Below are 19,559 nucleotides of genomic sequence, written 5' to 3'. Positions count from 1 at the left end.
TCTGGCTGGTGGGAACTGCCTATCATCACTCCTATGAAAATACAGGGAGTCAGCGAGAGACTTCTGGACCCCAAGAGGAGGACTAAAACAGTGGAAAGCCGGCAAGTGGTCGCGTGTGTTCAATCCGTCTAAACCCGCCCACAACTGTAAGTTCAGTAGCAGCGAGACTGCAAACAAGAAAGGCCTTACCTGTGAACTGTTTTGATGTCCTTGGACTTGGAACTGAGTTGAACTGCCTTGGGGAAGGCCTGAGCGGGAGTGCGGAGAACTTTGGCCGTTGTCTAGGGCCCCAGTCTGAGCCGCTGAGCCAGACGGAGCTGATAGTGTTTGGCGGTGGGTCACACGGATCCATTGTCAGTGATCTGCCCCGGCAAGCTCTGCCCTCAGGGTCGCAGAGCTAGAAACGGGTGGGAGCTGGTAACCCAGCAACCAAGTAGCCTAAGGGTGGGGTCTGAGCCGCCTTGCAGCCCTAACCCTCAGGGGCAGAGTGAGATCGGTTTTGGCACACTGAGTAAGTGCATAGCCACTTCAGCAGCGATTCCAGCGAGAAAGCTGGGAAAGCTTCTGCTCAGCAAGTTTACAAGTTCAAAGTGCCTTTTAAGTAGGCTGAAGAGAGATTTAGGGTGTCTACCTGCTGGGGTTTGAGAAATCAGCAGCCTCCAGTCGTATCAGAACTGTGACTAACATCTCATACCCCAGAAGACCACGTGTTGCCCAGACAATATTCAATAACATATACAAACTGCTTTGTTTTTGGTTGTGTATTTTTTTCTTCTTTTTTTTTTTTGGTTTGGTTGTTTTTTTTGTTTGTTTATTTTGACGTTGCTGATGTTCTTTTGTTTTTTTAATTTCAATCTTTTCCACACAGATCCCTTTTTCTTTCTCAATTTTCCTAGTTTAATTATAATTTCCCATTGCTGCCTTTTTTAATAACTTCAACTTCATTTTTGCTAGTGTTTCTACCGATATAATTTGGTTTTTCACCCAATTTTATCCCCGTAAAGTTTTCTGTTTGCTTCTTTTGGTTTGATTTATAGCATTTTTGTCTTTCCTCTCTACTTGGTGGAGGTGGGGTACTGTGTCTGATCAGGTTAGCAAAGAGCTGCTGACCTCAAGGGAACCACGCAACTGGGCACCCCCAGAAGGTGGGGTTTTTTAAGGTTGTGTCAAAGTACCCTACTGTACACATATATTGCCCTGTCTCCCTCTTTCTGTGCCTCTCTTCTTTTTGTCAATATTCCTTATACCCACCCCCTCTCCTTTCTCTATCTTTCTTTTTTTCTTATCACTCGGTCCTCCTTTCTTTCATCCCCTTTTTTTGCTCTTCAACCTTCTCACCCTTCTGGTCCTATAACCCTTAGTCCACAGGCATAAGAACTTAAAGAGCAAGAGGAAGTGAAAGGAAAATTAGGGCAAGGAAACAGATAAAAGAAATCACTCATGAGGAAGAATCAGCAGAAAACTCCAGGCAACATGAAGAACCAGTCTAGAACAACCCCACCAAGGGACCATGAGGTAGCTACTGCAGATGATTCCACCAGTATAGAAATGTTAGGAATGACAGAAAGGGAATTTAGAATACACATGTTGAAAACAATGAAAGAAATGATGGAAACAATGAAGGAAATTGCTAATAAAGTGGAAAATAACCAAAAGGAAATCCAAAAACAGAATCAAATAAGAGATGAACGATATGAAGAATATAAAAAGGATATAGCAGACCTGAAGGAACTGAAACAGTCAATTAGGGAACTTAAAGATACAATGGAAAGTATCAGCAACAGGTTAGACCATGCAGAAGAAAGAATTTCAGAGGTAGAAGACAAAGTTTTTGAGATAACTCAGACAGTAAAAGAGGCAGAAAAGAAGAGAGAGAAAGCAGAACGTTCACTGTCAGAATTATGGGACTTTATGAAGCGTTCCAACATACGAGTTATAGGAATTCCAGAAGGGGAAGAAGAATGCCCCAGAGGAATGGAAGCCATACTAGAGAATATTATAAAAGAAAATTTCCCAAACATCACCAAAGAGTCTGACACACTGCTTTCAGAGGGATATCGGACCCCAGGTCGCCTCAACTCTAACTGAGCTTCTCCAAGACACATTGTGATGAACCTGTCCAAAGTCAAGACAAAAGAAAAGATTCTGCAAGCTGCCAGGAGTAAGCGCCAGTTGACCTACAGGGGCAAATCCATCAGAGTTACCGCAGACTTCTCTAATGAAACTTTCCAAGCAAGAAGACAATGGTCATCTACCTTTCATCTACTTAAACAGAACAATTTTCAGCCCAGAATTCTGTACCCTGCTAAGCTAAGCTTCAGAATTGACAGAGAAATCAAATCATTTACGGATATACAAACATTGAGGAAATTCGCCACAACAAGACCAGCTCTACAGGAAATACTTCAACCTGTTCTGCACACTGACCACCACAATGGATCAGCAGCAAAGTAAGAACTCAGAAATCAAAGGACAAAACCTAACCTCCACACTGATGCAAAAGATAAAATTAAGCAATGGACTCTCACCAAATAAGACAAATAGAATACTACCACACTTATCAATTATCTCAATAAATGTTAATGGCTTGAATTCCCCACTGAAGAGACATAGATTGGCTGACTGAATTAAAAAACACAAGCCATCCATTTGCTGTCTGCAAGAAACACACCTGGCCTCAAAAGACAAATTAAAGCTCCGAGTCAAGGGTTGGAAGACAATTTTTCAGGCAAACGGAATTCAGAAGAAAAGAGGAGTTGCAATCTTATTTTCAGATACATGTGGATTTAAAGCAACTAAAGTCAAAAAAGACAAAGATGGTCACTTTATATTGGTCAAGGGAAAACTACAACAAGAAGACATTTCAATTCTAAATATTTATGCACCCAATTTAAATGCTCCCAGATTCCTGAAGCAGACCTTACTCAGTCTGAGCAATATGATATCTGATAATACCATCATAACAGGGGACTTTAACACACCTCTTACAGAGCTGGACAGATCCTCTAAACAGAAATTAAACAAAGATGTAAGAGATTTAAATGAGACCCTAGAACAACTATGCTTGATAGATGCATATAGAACACTCCACCCCAAAGATAAAGAATATACATTCTTCTCATCACCCCATGGAACATTCTCCAAAATTGATCATATCCTGGGACACAAAACAAATATCAACAGAATCAGAAGAATTGAAATTTTACCTTGTATCTTTTCAGACCATAAGGCACTAAAGGTGGAACTCAACTCTAACAAAAATGCTCAAGCCCACCCAAAGGCATGGAAATTAAACAATCTTCTGTTGAATAACAGATGGGTGAAGGAAGAAATAAAACAGGAAATCATTAACTTCCTTGAGCATAACAACAATGAAGACACAAGCTACCAAAACCTGTGGGATACTGCAAAAGCAGTTTTGAGAGGAAAATTCATCGCTTTAGATGCCTACATTCGAAAAACAGAAAGAGAGCACATCAACAATCTCACAAGAGATCTTATGGAATTGGAAAAAGAAGAACAATCTAAGCCTAAACTCAGTAGAAGAAAAGAAATATCCAAAATCAAATCAGAGATCAATGAAATTGAAAACAAAAGAATCATTCAGAAAATGAATGAAACAAGGAGTTGGTTTTTTGAAAAAATAAATAAAATAGATAAACCATTAGCCAGACTAACTAGAAATAGAAAAGTAAAATCTCTAATAACCTCAATCAGAAATGATAAAGGGGAAATAACAACTGATCCCACAGAGATACAAGAGATCATCTCTGAATACTACCAGAAACTCTATGCCCAGAAATTTGACAATGTGAAGGAAATGGATCAATATTTGGAATCACACCCTCTCCCTAGACTTAGCCAGGAAGAAATAGACCTCCTGAACAGACCAATTTCAAGCACTGAGATCAAAGAAACAATAAAAAAGCTTCCAACCAAAAAATGCCCTGGTCCAGATGGCTTCACTCCAGAATTCTATCAAACCTTCAAGGAAGAGCTTATTCCTGTACTGCAGAAATTATTCCAAAAAACTGAGGAAGAAGGAATCTTCCCCAACACATTCTATGAAGCAAACATCACCCTGATACCAAAACCAGGAAAAGACCCAAACAAAAAGGAGAATTTCAGACCAATCTCACTCATGAACATAGACGCAAAAATTCTCAACAAAATCTTAGCCAATAGATTACAGCTTATCATCAAAAAAGTCATTCATCATGATCAAGTAGGCTTCATCCCAGGGATGCAAGGCTGGTTTAACATTCGCAAGTCTATAAACGTTATCCACCATATTAACAGAGGCAAAAATAAAGATCACATGATCCTCTCAATAGATGCAGAAAAAGCATTTGATAAAATCCAGCATCCTTTTCTAATCAGAACTCTGAAGAGTATAGGCATAGGTGGCACATTTCTAAAACTGATTGAAGCTATCTATGACAAACCCACAGCCAATATTTTACTGAATGGAGTAAAACTGAAAGCTTTTCCTCTTAGAACTGGAACCAGACAAGGTTGTCCTCTGTCACCTTTACTATTCAACGTAGTGCTGGAAGTTCTAGCCAATACAATTAGGCAAGACAAGGAAATAAAGGGAATCCACATGGGAGCAGAGGAGGTCAAACTCTCCCTCTTTGCTGACGACATGATCTTATACTTAGAGAACCCCAAAGACTCAACCACAAGACTCCTAGAAGTCATCAAAAAATACAGTAATGTTTCAGGATATAAAATCAATGTCCACAAGTCAGTAGCCTTTGTATACACCAATAACAGTCAAGATGAGAAGCTAATTAAGGACACAACTCCCTTCACCATAGTTTCAAAGAAAATGAAATACCTAGGAATATACCTAACGAAGGAGGTGAAGGACCTCTATAAAGAAAACTATGAAATCCTCAGAAAGGAAATAGCAGAGGATATTAACAAATGGAAGAACATACCATGCTCATGGATGGGAAGAATCAACATTGTTAAAATGTCTATACTTCCCAAAGCTATCTACCTATTCAATGCCATTCCTATCAAAGTACCTACATCGTACTTTCAAGATTTGGAAAAAATGATTCTGCGTTTTGTATGGAACCGGAAAAAACCCCGTATAGCTAAGGCAGTTCTTAGCAACAAAAATAAAGGTGGGGGCGTCAGCATACCAGATTTTAGTCTGTACTACAAAGCCATAGTGCTCAAGACAGCATGGTACTGGCACAAAAACAGAGACATAGACACTTGGAATCGAATTGAACACCAAGAAATGAAACTAACATCTTACAACCACCTAATCTTTGATAAACCAAACAAGAACTTACCTTGGGGGAAAGACTCCCTATTCAATAAATGGTGTTGGGAGAACTGGATGTCTACATGTAAAAGACTGAAACTGGACCCACACCTTTCCCCACTCACAAAAATTGATTCAAGATGGATAAAGGACTTAAATTTAAGGCATGAAACAATAAAAATCTTCCAAGAAAGCATAGGAAAAACACTGGAAGATATTGGCCTGGGGGAAGACTTCATGAAGAAGACTGCCATGGCAATTGCAACAACATCAAAAATAAACAAATGGGACTTCATTAAACTGAAAAGCTTCTGTACAGCTAAGGACACAATAACCAAAGCAAAGAGACAACCTACACAATGGGAAAGGATATTTGCATATTTTCAATCAGACAAAAGCTTGATAACCAGGATCTATAGAGAACTCAAATTAATCCACATGAAAAAAGCCAACAATCCCTTATATCAATGGGCAGGAGACATGAATAGAACTTTCTCTAAAGATGACAGACGAATGGCTAACAAACATATGAAAAAATGTTCATCATCTCTATATATTAGAGAAATGCAAATCAAAACAACCCTGAGATATCATCTAACCCCAGTGAGAATGGCCCACATCACAAAATCTCAAAACTGCAGATGCTGGCGTGGATGTGGAGAGAAGGGAACACTTTTACACTGCTGGTGGGACTGCAAACTAGTACAACCTTTCTGGAAGGAAGTATGGAGAAACCTCAAAGCACTCAACCTAGACCTCCCATTCGATCCTGCAATCCCATTACTGGGCATCTACCCAGAAGGAAAAAAATCCTTTTATCATAAGGACACTTGTACTAGACTGTTTATGGCAGCTCAATTTACCATTGCCAAAATGTGGAAACAGCCTAAATGCCCACCAACCCAGGAATGGATTAACAAGCTGTGGTATATGTATACCATGGAATACTATTCAGCTATTAAAAAAAATGGAGACTTTACATCCTTCGTATTAACCTGGATGGAAGTGGAAGACATTAGTCTTAGTAAAGCATCACAAGAATGGAGAAGCATGAATCCTATGTACTCAATCTTGATATGAGGACAATTAATGACAATTAAGTTTATGGGGGGGGAAGCAGAAAGAGGGATGGAGGGAGGAGGGTGGGGCCTTAGTGTGTGTCACACTTTATGGGGGCAAGACATGATTGCAAGAGGGACTTTACCTAACAATTGCAATCAGTGTAACTGACTTATTGTACCCTCAATGAATCCCCAACAATAAAAAAAAAATATATATATATATATATATATTATTATTATTATAAATCACTTAAATTATTCTCATTAAAGAAAACAAAAATACTTCTATTTGGAGAGTAACAACAGGACAAAAGAAACTCAGTAGAAGCCCTCTTACCTGGCATTTTGATTTAACTGAGCTCTCCATTCTCTCTCATATGACATCCTGACTGATGCCCTAGCAAACTACTTATGGCCAGGAGACAACTTCCCAGTGGTTTGGCACAATTTTGTTCAAACCACTTGGTATGCCTACAAAGAAGCAGATGTGTTTATACTCAAATCTATTTATGCTAGTTGCACCTGTAATTACAAAACTCAATTAACTATTAGAAAGCTTCTAAAATATAAGTGCAAAAGACAGTTGCTATTTTTATGAAAGTGAACTTGAATGCTTTGGGAAGATGTGATAAAAAGATTTTTTCCTAATTCAAACAGATTCTACACTTAAACTGCTTCCTAAAAGTGTTTAAATTCTCTTGCTACTTTAAAGAAACTAAAACTTAAAAATCATCAAAAAACTGGCAAGTAAATACACATTAAGTTAAGATGTTTAACTATTACACATCATTTTTTATCATTCATCGTTTATCAATTAACTATGAGTTCCAACTGGATTGGCACGGGCCAATTGGGGTGGGTGTCAATCCATGTGGGCTGCTACAACAAAATATCTTACACTGGGTAATTTATAAATAAATTTATTTCTCGCAGTTCTGGAAGCTGGGAAGTCCAAGAGTAGGGCACCAGCAGATTTCATGTCCAGTGAGACCCATTCCTTATAGATGGCAACTTCTAGCTGTATCCTCACATGGTAAAAGTTCCTTTGGCCACTTTTTTAAATGTACCCATACCATTGATGAGGGCTCTATCCTCATGACCTAAATATATAATTATAACAAGGGAATACTGTATCCTTCAGTAACCAACTGGAAGAATACTGAGCACAACATTAGAAATAACACCCAAAGTCAACAATTATTATGTTTCGTATCAATCAAGGAGAATCTCTAATCCATAATAACACATGATATGAAATTAATTCATATGTATTGCCTGAGATCTTTAAATACCTTGGAGAGTAACAACAGGACAGAAGAAACTCAGTAGAAGCTCTCTTAACTGGCATTCTGATTAACTGGCATTCTGATTAACTGAGCTTTCCATTCTCTCTCATAACACATCCTGACAGAGGAAGCCATCCCCTGAGAATGTATTAAATCTAATACAAGTACACAGTAAATAAAATGAGTGATCAAACTACTGACAATCTCTGATGGGTTGGCTTTATGATGGTGTGAGTAACATGCATTTAATAAAACTAGTACTTCAACTACCTATTTAATCACTCTGTTTTTAATTTCAGTACAATACTCAATAAATTCAACAGTATATTATAAAATAGGCTTTGTTTTAGATGATTTTGTCCAAATACAGGGTAATATGTGTTCTACGTACACTGAAGGTAGGCTAGCCCTACCAAAGTATCCAACCTTTTTTTTTTCTCTGCCACACTGGAAGAAGCAGCATTGTCTTGGGCCACATGTTATATATACACAAACTCTAAGGAAGGCTAATTAGCAAAAAAAAGAAAAAAATCTATGTATACTTTTCATAATATCTGACACCATAGATAAGCAAAAAAAAGTCCTCACAAGGTTGGAAACCTCTGGATGATTGTTGGTAGGTTAGGTATATTAAATTGATTTTGACTTAGAATATTTTCAACTTACAAGGGGTTTATCAGGACCTAACCAGCATCTGCACTCCAAATGAATGCATAACTTTCTGTTCTCTATGCATTAGCCTTTGAAATATAGTAGAACCTCCACAGTTGACCACCTCCCTACACTGACCACCTCCTTAAGTTGACCTAATTTTCATAGACTTGACATGCACCACATGTATGTATCAGTACAGCAGGCCTAGTTCCTTACCGTTCACCAGTTTATTACAGTCCCTTGGGTGATCAACTTACAGAGTAGTTCTATTGCATATAAAAGTACTGTGCTAAAAATGTTATTTTCTTGAACCCACCACCTTTGGTGTACGTGGCCAGCGCCCTACTCACTGAGCTACAAGGCACCGAGCCTAAAAATGTATTTTCTATTTGAAAAATTTACCTGAGTCGGGCGGCGCCTGTGGCTCAGTGAGTAGGGCGCCAGCCCCATATGCTGAGGGTGGTGGGTTCAAGACCAGCCCTGACCAAACTGCAACAAAAAAATAGCCAGGCATTGTGGCGGGCGCCTGTAGTCCCAGCTGCTCGGGAGGCTGAGGCAAGAGAATCGCGTAAGCCCAAGAGTTAGAGGTTGCTGTGAGCCGTGTGACGCCACGGCACTCTACCCGAGGGCGGTACGGTGAGACTCTGTCTCTACAAAAAAGAAAAAATGTACCTGAGTCAAAGAATATAAAAATAACTAAAATAATAACAAACATAAACATGAGTATTAATAGACTTGTTTCTTAAGTCTGAATCAAATCAAATACTGCATCCTAAACAATTATTATTTTTTTAGTCACCATGAAAATATTTTGGTTTTGGCCTTATGCTCCAACAATGCCAATTTAAACAATAAGCAATAATATAAAATATTGAGAATACAGGTATTATTCTAAACAAAATATTAAAAGATTGAGAATAAATATCAAGTAATCACCTTGTCTCTGAATGTATACAAGATATTTATAATCTCAAAATAGTTTTTCCTTTTAATTTCCTTTCTTTCTTTCTTTTATTCTTGGAGACAGAGTCTCTCACTCTGTTGCCCTATATAGAATACAGTGAGTCATCATAACTCACTGCAACCTGAAACCCCATGGGCTAGTTGATCCAATCCTCCTGCCTCAGCCTCCCAAATAGCTGGGACTACAGATGTGTGCCATCATGCCAGGCTAATTTTTCTGGGTTTTGGTAGAAATGGTAGTCTTGCTCTTGCTCAGGCTGAACTCTTGACCTTAAGCAATCTTCCTGCCTTGGCCTCCCAGAGTGTTAGGATTACAAGCCTGAGCCACCCTGTAGCTCAAGCAGCTAAGGCACCAGCCACACACACTAGAGCTGGCGGGTTCAAATCCAGCCCGGGCCTGCCAAACAATGACAACTACATCCAAAAAATAGCTGGGCATTGTGGCAGGTGCCTGTAGTCCCAGTTACTTGGGAGGCCAAGGCAACTTCTTAAGCCCAGAAGTTGTAGGTTGCTGTGAGCTGTGATGCCATAACACTCTACCCAGGGCGACAGCTTAAGGCTCCATCAAAACAAAAACAAAAACAAAAACAAACAAACAAAAAAGCCTGAGTCACCATCACCAGCCTTGGCTATCATAATTATGTAAATTCCATAACTCAGCAACACCAACAGTGGCACACTCAGCAAATAAGACATTTCAAATAAATTACCCCCAATACCTGGTTCTCAGCATACTATAAAATTTAAAATTTTTGTGCCCAGAAAATAAATAAATAAAATTGTGCCTCATCATTTATTCACATATACATGGCTGTTAAATTAAGTCAGCTAGTATTTGAGGCTCTCTTCTCCTTTAAAATAAAGCAGAAATACACATCCCCATGCATACACAAAGATGGATGACTGGAAGAACATGATAGAAATATTTAAAAAGCTTTATCTGTAAAGTAAGCAAGTAATTTCTATGGAGTCTACATTAAGTATAACATTTTTGTACTTAGCAAAAACAATTTTTAAAATAGAGTATATCAAATTTCAAAGTCATTAATTAACCACAGTGATCAGAGAGGGGGTGGAGTAATAAGAGAAAGTATCCTCTTTTTCCCTTTTGTATGTCCCATCCCAATCATAGCCACTGTTTATGATGGGAGAGTGTAGTATGCCTCAGTGGTATTTGAATAAGTGATTAAAATCCATTGAATTAGCTCTCACTGTTGCTCAGTGAGTCGGGCACCAGCCCCATATAAAGAGGGTGGCGGGTTCAAACCCGGCCCCGGCCAAACTTCAACAACAACAAATAAATAAATAAATAAATAAATAAATAAAATAAAGTAAAATCCATTGAATTAAAATGAAATTCAATCCATTAAATTAAAAAATCCCATTAAAATGATTTGGAAGCTTCAATGTTTAGTAAACAACTATTATGTAACAGGCTCACATCTAGCTTTTATAGTAAAACACAGATAAATACAGCAGAGCCCTTACCATTTTGAGGAACAATAACACACATACCCAAAAGACCAAAAATCACATCATAACAAAGATATTTGTACCAGAATGTTTATTGCAGCCCTATTCATAATTGCTAAGTCATGGAAAAAGCCCAAGTGCCCATCAATCCATGAATGGATTAATAAATTGTGGTATATGTACACCATGAAATATTATGCAGCCTTAAAGAAAGATGGAGACTTTACCTCTTTCATGTTTACATGGATGAAGCTGGAACATACTCTTCTTAGTAAAGTATCTCAAGAATGGAAGAAAATGTACTCAGCCCTACTATGAAACTAATTTAGGGTTTTCACATGAAAGCTATAACCCAGTTACAACCTAAGAATAGGGGGAAGGGGGAAAGGGAGGGGAGGGAGGGTGGAGGTGGGTACAGGGAAAGGGATTGGTGGGATTACACCAGCGGTGCATCTTACAAGGGTATATGTGAAACTTGGTAAATGTGGAATGTAAGTGTCTTGGCACAGTTAACTGAGAGAATGCCAGGAAGGCTATGTTAAACAGTGTGATGAAAGTGTGCCAAACAGTCTGTGAAGCTAGTGAATGATGCCCCATGATCATATCAATGTACACAGCTATGATTTAATAAAAAAAAAAAAGGTAAATCAAATATTTGGAAGAATATGTAGGAAAGTGAAATTTACTCTGGATGAAGAAATGGGGGGAAATCTTAGAGAGATTAAAGGAAAGGGATTTAAAAAAAAAAAAACAAAAAACATTTGAAATGGACCTCATAGAAAAAAACAGGATTTTGATACCAACAGGCAAACATGTAATAAATCATTTTACTTTACAATCAATCACCTTTACTTCACCTCTCTACTCTTCCAGTTAACTATGATCAATGAAAAGAATACTTCAATATATGGTTCCAAAATAAAGATCTTGAAATTATTTTAAAGACACAGCATTGTAAGAATGGGTAAGAATTATCTAATAAAATGAGAGTTACTAAAACTATTGTTTCAATTTTAGTTAGAACACAAACCATGCATAAAATCAATCATCTTTAAATTTGTTTAGGGCAGCGCCTGTGGCTCAAAAGAGTAGGGTGTGGGCCCCATATGCTGGAGGTGGCGGGTTCAAAAACTGCAAAAAAAAAAAAAAATTTGCTTCCATCCAATGGTTAAGGCCATAATGGAAAGGAAAAAATAAAAAGTGAAATGTATTCTACACTCAAGTGATAGTTGTGATTTGATTAGCCAGCTAAGTCAAAACAAAGCTCTTAAAAGTTTGATTTTAAATGTATGGATATGTAGCAATAAAGAGAATGCTATAAGGTATTTAATTTTTCAGAAAACATGGTTTTCTTAAATTTAAAACAAACAATCTACTGGCAAAAATAATCATTCAGGAAACCAAATTCTGTAACAAATGCAGCCACTTCATTTAATAAAGAACAGAAATAGTCTTTTAATAATGTTAAAGAATCTACAAAAAGAGCCTTAGAATATACTCATCTTGGGGAAAGACTTCATGAAGAAGACTGCCATAGCAATTGCAACAACAAAAAAATAAACAAATGGGACTTCATTAAACTGAAAAGCTTCTGTACAGCCAAGGAGACAATAACCAAAGCAAAGAGACAACCTACACAATGGGAAAGGATATTTGCATATTTTCAGACAAAAGCTTGATAACTAGGATCTATAGAGAACTCAAATTAATCCACATGAAAAAAGCCAACAATCCCATATATCAATGGGCAAGAGACATGAATAGAACCTTCTCCAAAGAAGACAGACGAATGGCTAACAAACATGAAAAAATGTTCATCATCCCTATATTAGAGAAATGCAAATCAAAACCACCCTGAGATACCATCTAACCCCAGTGAGAATGGCCCACATCACAAAATCTCAAAACTGCAGATGCTGGTGTGAATGTGGAGAGAAGGGAACACTTTTACACTGCTGGTGGGACTGCAAACTAGTACAACCTTTCTGGAAGGAAGTATGGAGAAACCTCAAAGCACTCAAGCTAGACCTCCCATTTGATCCTGCAATCCCATTACTGGACATCTACCCAGAAGGAAAAAAATCCTTTTATCATAAGGACACTTGTACTAGACTGTCTATTGCAGCTCAATTTACAATCGCCAAAATGTGGAAACAGCCTAAATGCCCACCAACCCAGGAATGGATTAACAAGCTGTGGTATATGTATACCATGGAATACTATTCAGCTATTTAAAAAAATGAAGATTTTACATCCTTCGTATTAACCTGGACGGAAGTGGAAGACGTTATTCTTAGTAAAGGATCACAAGAATGGAGAAGCATGAATCCTATGTACTCAATTTTGATATGAGGACAATTAATGACAAATAAGGTCATTGGGGGGGGAGGAAGCAGAGAGAGGGAAGGAGGAAGAGGGGTGGGGCCTTGGTGTGTGCCACACCTTCTGGGGGCAAAACATGATTGCAAGAGGGACTTTACCTAACAAATGCAATAGTGTAACCTGGCTTATTGTACCCTCAATAAATCCCCAACAATAAAAAAATTAAAAAAAAAAAAAAAAAAGAATATACTCATCTTAAACTATGATTACTTATAATCTTTTTTCAATAAATATTTTTCAGATTCACTAACCATTCCCCTGTAACAAATATTCTCTGAGTCGATAAACTTCCATAAATTACATTCTGGTTTTTATACATAATCAAAATGGTTTGCTTTTATTTTAAATTCTATGAAGAGACATTTGAAATCTATTTACATACCACCAAGCAATTCTATGCCACCTATTCATTTGGTGATTCTGTGTGAATATATATCACAAACAATGGATTCATTCAGAAAAACTGGTATTCAAATCAAATTATACTTTAAATGTAGTCGATTACTGTTATCTAAAACAGTCATGTTCTATAAAGTCACCACAAACACAGAATTAGTAAATACTGAATCTCTGTTACTAGAAGAAACATAGAGTTAGGTTCCTACAAGTCTCCAGTCACAAAATTTTCATCAGCTGATCAATATATGACCTTGTTTCATGGTGTTTCTATTTAAAGGCACCTTACTGAATAAATACTGTCGATTCACTAACATTGAACTCAGGGCCAGTAACACTCTTAACTCATGCCTAAGCAGAGCTTATCTAACATACACATTCTATGTAAGGCACATGTTCTATGTAAGGCCTTCTTGCAGTTAGGAACATTACACAACATTTTAGTAGGGTCACTTTAAACAGCAAAAACACAAATTTTTTTCAAAAACGCACTACACTAAATAGACCACAAAGAGGACATCTGTTTACAGAACGAAAGCTGAAAACAAGAAGGCAGAATGTCACCTTATTAGACCACAGATGGGAACATGCTCATCAGACAGCTCAAATTTTTTGCCAGTTTGCCCTATGTCCATGAATGAAAGCAATGTGAGTACTGATTTGGAAGTTAACAAATAAATTTCAGAGAGCAAGCAAATACACAAATAAAGAATATGTGAATAATGGGGACTGACTATACAAAGAAAGTCCAATTAAATAATGTTTCCTGGGAATCATTTTAGTTCTTCAATCCAGCAAATGTTATTAACATGAGGATTTACAATACATATTGGTTATCAGGAATGGGCAAACCTTTACGGCACACAAAAAAATTCCATTTTGCCCAGGCTGTTCTCAAACTCCTAGCCTCAAGCGATTCTCCCATCTCAGCATCCCAAAATGCTAAGATTACAGGCATAAGCCACTGTGCCCAGCCTGGAGTTTTTTTTGTTTGTTTGTTTTTGAGACAGAGCCTGAAGCTGTCACCCTGAGTAGAGTGCCATGGCATCACAGCTCACAGCAACCTCCAACTCCTGGGCTCAAGCGAGTCTCCTGTCTCTGCATCCCAAGTAGCCGGGACTACAGGCGCCTGCCACAACACCCAGCTATTTTTTGGTTGCAGCTGTCATTGTTATTTGGCAGGCCTGGGCTGGATTCAAACCCACCAGCTCATGTGTATGTGGCTGGCGCCTTAGCAGCTTGAGCCACAGGCGCCGAGCCCCAGCCTAGAGTTTTAAAGAGGAAGAGTAAAGATGGAAAATTTATTTAAAATTTATTGTCCATCCTCTGAAAAGTATCACAGGGAGAAAATACTACAGAAAGATATAAAAAATTGTTTGTAGCCTTAACATAATTTCTTACGAGCTATCTACATCTGCCATCTCTGTCAGGGAAAAATTAGCTATGTTTACCCATTATTATCATATATTAACAGGTTCTTAAGGATAAAAATACCCTACAGTATTATTAAAATAAGCTATACGATATAAATTATGACATACAAAGTTAAGCTATAATGCCCATGAGGCATAAAAACAGTGAAAAGACACTGTAGACAATTAAAAATGAAAACCTAACACACATACTCAAGCAAAGTTAAAATTTTTCAAATGTTAGGCAATATAACCAAAATATGTGTCCAGTTTGCCCTAACCCTCCATGACAAAATTTATATACATATATAAATAGCCTTTAATCACACTGACACTTCAAATTTGTATTAGTGAAAATTAACTGCAGACAGGTTAACTATTAACCTGAAAGCTGGTAATCAAATAAAATAAAAACCACTAACATTTTCTCCTTTTAAATTTCAGATTATATTCATTGAAGCGTGTTTTTGACAGTAAAAACTAGAAAAAAAATTGTCTTTTAATAAAAGACTTATTTAGTTTAGTTTTCTTTTTAGGTTCTTTTGGTTGTTGTTTCTTCTCTTTTCTTTTTTTTTTTTGAGACAGAATCTCACTCTGTGCCCTGGGTAGAGTGCCTGGCATCCTAGCTCGCAGCAACCTCAAACTCTTGGGCTCAAGAGATCTCTTTTGCCTCAGCCTACAAAATACCTGGAACAACAGATGCCTACCACAATGCCCAGCCAGTTTTTCTATTTCAGTAGAGATGGGGTCTTGTTTTTGCTCAGGCTGGTCTTGAACTCCTGAGCTCAGCCTATCCACCCACCTGGGCCTCCTGGAGTGCTAGGATTACAGGCATGAGCCACCGTGCCTGGTCTAAAATACTCATTTAAATCACAGAACAGTAATCTTATAAGAAATGAGCTAGATTCTCTCTATATATACAGTGTGGCCATAAAGTTTGTACACAAACAAAGAATATATATATATATACACACACACGTACACACACACACAAACATACATGTACACATATATACACAAACAGACCATATATATGGATATAGATAGATATAGATATGATCTTTAATTTAAACTGAGAGATATATACATCAGACAATGAATGATGTTTATAATATATTATTATGGGGGAAAAAGGCAAGTTACAGAATAGTATGTATATGACTCCTGTGAAAAATAAGAAATATAAATTTCTTATATTTGTATATGTGTATAGACTAAACAGCTAACAAGGAAGGAATGTTGGCAATTTCAGTTTTTACAATAAGCATGTGTAAGTTTTGTAAGTATACCACAGATTCTCAACAAGTATTGTTTTTTTCTTGTTATGGCCATATAAAAATAAAATAATGTGATACAAAATTCATGTTGTTTAAAAATGACTTCTGTGGGCGGCGCCTGTGGCTCAGTTGGTAAGGCGCCAGCCCCATATACCGAGGGTGGCGGGTTCAAACCTAGCCCTGGCCAAACTGCAACCAAAAAATAGCCGGGCGTTGTGGCGGGTGCCTGTAGTCCCAGCTGCTCGGGAGGCTGAAGCAAGAGAATCGCTTAAGCCCAGGAGTTGGAGGTTGCTGCGAGCTGTGTGAGGCCACTGCACTCTACAGAGGGCCATAAAGTGAGACTCTGTCTCTACAAAAAAAAAAAAATGACTTCTGTAATCTAGCTTGGCACCCGTAGCTCAGTGAGTTGGGCACCAGCCACATACATCGAAGCTGGCAGGTTTGAGCCCAGCCCAGGCCTGCTAAACAACAATGACAACTGCAAGTAAAAAATAGCCAGGCATTGTAGCAGGTGCCTGTAGTCCTAGCTACTAGGGAGGCTGAGGCAAGAGAATCCCTTAAGCTCAGGAGTTGGAAGTTGCTGTGAGCTGTGATGCCACAGTATTCTACTGAGGGTGACATAGCGAGACTCTGTCTCAAAAAAAAAAAAAAAAATGACTTCTATAATCTTCCTTCATTCAGGTAAATTCTACTAAATGTAATTAAAAACAAATACTTCATAGTTAAAAGAAAGAATTTCAATAAACCATCCTCCAAATGTTCTAAATAATTCCCCCCAAAATCATTCTTAACAGTTGTCAATTCCCAAAACTGAAATGTTCAATGATTTGTAACAGGGATTCACAGGCTTTTTCTATAAGGGTAAACATTTTAGGCTTCATAGGCACACATGGTCTCTGCTACATATTCCTTCTTATTTTTTTTTTTTACAACTCTTTAGGAATATTTTTTAAATGTTCAGAGCTCAAAGACATAAAAAACAGGTCACAGGCTAAATTTTGCTAGCCAGCCAGTTTGCCAACCACTGAAGTCTGAAAGTCCGCTATTTTATTATATTGTACTGTATTTACTATATTTATATTTTAGAGACAGTCTCAGTTTATCACCCAGGGTGGGGTGCAGTGACCCAATCATAGCTCACTGTAACTCAAATTCCTGGCTTCAAGTGATCCTCTCACTTCAGCATCCCAAGTAGCTGGGAGTACAGGTATGCATCACTACACCTGGCTAACTTTTTCTATCTTCTGTAGACAGTAACTTGCTATATTGCCTGGCTAGTATCCAACTCCTAGTCTCAAGTGATCCTCCCACTATGGCCTCCCCAAGTGCTAGGATTACAGGTGTGAGCCACCGTAGCCTCCCAGAAGTCTGCTATTTTAAATATATGCCACCAAAGGCATCAGAGGTCACCACAGGGTCAGTTTTATTCTACATTAAATAAAATAGCATTATAGCAATTAAAATTACAAGTTGATTAATATATTGAATTTCATATGCTAGACAAACTAATCAAACAATGGGAAAACATAGTAAATAAAATTTCAAGCACTCATGTTATAAAACTATGATCATGTGCATGAGAGTATGCCTATAAATAAAACACATATTCACTTGAAAAAAATAAGCTGAAATCTAACTATACATCAAAGCTCAAAATCTCCTTTCATGATAATTACAAGCACTCACTCATTTAAATAATCAAAACTAGTTAGTCATTATTTTTTTTTTTGTCATCAACCCCTGGTAGTAATTTACTTGGTTTCGATTTCTTAATTTATAAGCATTATAAACATTAATCAACAATCTTAACATACTCTTTAAAAGTTTATATTCTTAAAACTTTTTAATATTTATTGTCAGTAACCATCACTATACCACCTTTTCCTTTCTGTCTAAATGACAGCTTTTATAATTTGATTTAATCTAAATTTTAAAAGATCCATGTCATCGTCTGGATATGAATACCAAATGTAAATTTCATCCTGAATAATAAAAACTGGGTCAAATTAAAAGTTTAAAATGAAAAGCTATCCTGCAAAAGTAACCAGACACCATTACACAATAATCTTACCTAGACTGGTGGGTTTTATCAGTTCATCCAGTAAATCATAAAATGGTAATTTTTGAAGTTTTATATCCGGATGGACTGGGTGAAGCGCTGATGTAAGATGTGGGAGTTCCAGTTCATGTTTAGGTCCCAGAAGAGAAACAGGGAGTAACGGTGATGATGCAGGGTGACCATCATAAGCAAGCTGTGGAATGGTAGATGGAGACAAAGTTGCTGGCATAGAACTTGAATGTACATTGGGGATGGATAAGTCTGCAGGTGTCATGATTTTCTGTGGGAACCGCCGCCTGTAGAGTTCTTTAATTTTCATTTGTACAGCAGGACTACAGCCAGCTTTTAGCAAATGCAGGGCTTTTGTGAGAAGTTCGTGTTTGCGTCCGTGCTTGTTTCTCCCAGCGTAGCCCAACAGTACTTGGAGTTCAGAAACTCTAAGGCTCATAACCATTTGCTTAGAGAAAAAACAAAATGTAAAACATTAGTATTCCATAATACAATTTACAATATTAAGCAATACTTTATTATAACCCTCTCCTTATGGCTTAGACTTAAATACAGACCAGCTCATTTACAATCCTAATTATTTCAAACTTAAAATTTAATTGTTTAACTTAAGCAACCAAAAAAACTTAAAAGTAATATTCATAAATTAATTGACTTCTACCCAGGGTTATGAAACATACATGATAAACTGAGTACACACCAGGTAGAACCACATCTCACTCTATTCCACTGTTTTGATGAAACTGCTGTCAAGTATTTATATCGAGCACTTACTGAGACTCCAGGAGAACATTATGTTTTCTTGGGGAAAAATTATAAGTGTATGTGAAACTAACAGTCCACCTCAAACATCAGGTGGTAGGCACGATATCAATAACCTATTACCAAGTATTACCTTCTATATTAACTCAAATTTCTTTTTTTGTTTGAGACAGAGTCTCAAGCTGTTGGCCTGGGTAGAGGGCCGTGACGTCACAGCTCACAGCAACCTCCAACTCCTGGGCTTAAGCGATTCTCTTGCCTCAGCCTCTCAAGTAGCTGGGACTACAGATGCCTGCCACAGTGCCCAGCTATTTTGTTGTTGTTGTTGTTGTTGTTGTTGTTGCAGTTGTCATTGTTGCTTTAGCTGGCCCAGGCTGGGTTCAAATCCACCAGCCTTGGTGTGTGTCGCTGGCACCACAACCACTGTGCTACAGGCGCAGAGTCAAATTTCTATTCATTTTTGACCTATTATATATACACCAGATACTACATTTGATATTTTCGTATAGGTATCACAGTTTTTACAACTCCACAAAATGTTATT

The 19,559-nt window shown here is 37.6% G+C and overlaps 1 protein-coding gene across 6 annotated transcripts in view; it reads right to left on the bottom strand.

Annotated features, from left to right (window-relative positions):
- The window catches only part of PIAS1 (protein inhibitor of activated STAT 1), a 169,615-nt gene that overhangs the window by 104,435 nt on the left and 45,621 nt on the right, over positions 1-19,559 (bottom strand). For 4 of the 6 annotated variants that reach the window (XR_008380615.1, XR_008380616.1, XR_008380617.1 and 1 more), the window contains exon 2: positions 18,257-18,701. Coding sequence is in view for 3 of the 6 variants with exons in the window: in XM_053593865.1 (XP_053449840.1) it covers positions 18,257-18,701 (445 nt within the window). In the remaining 3 variants the exon portion in view is untranslated. Of the gene's footprint in view, positions 1-18,256; positions 18,702-19,027; positions 19,101-19,148; positions 19,231-19,559 lie in introns of those variants that run through there. The other 2 variants (XM_053593868.1, XM_053593866.1) reach the window with 2 other exon arrangements.

The sequence above is a fragment of the Nycticebus coucang genome, chromosome 6, assembly GCF_027406575.1.
Source record: "Nycticebus coucang isolate mNycCou1 chromosome 6, mNycCou1.pri, whole genome shotgun sequence".
In the NCBI taxonomy this organism is placed as follows: Eukaryota; Metazoa; Chordata; class Mammalia; order Primates; family Lorisidae; genus Nycticebus; species Nycticebus coucang.
Note: the sequence above shows the minus strand (reverse complement) of the source record. Positions and strands in the feature narration are given on the sequence as shown.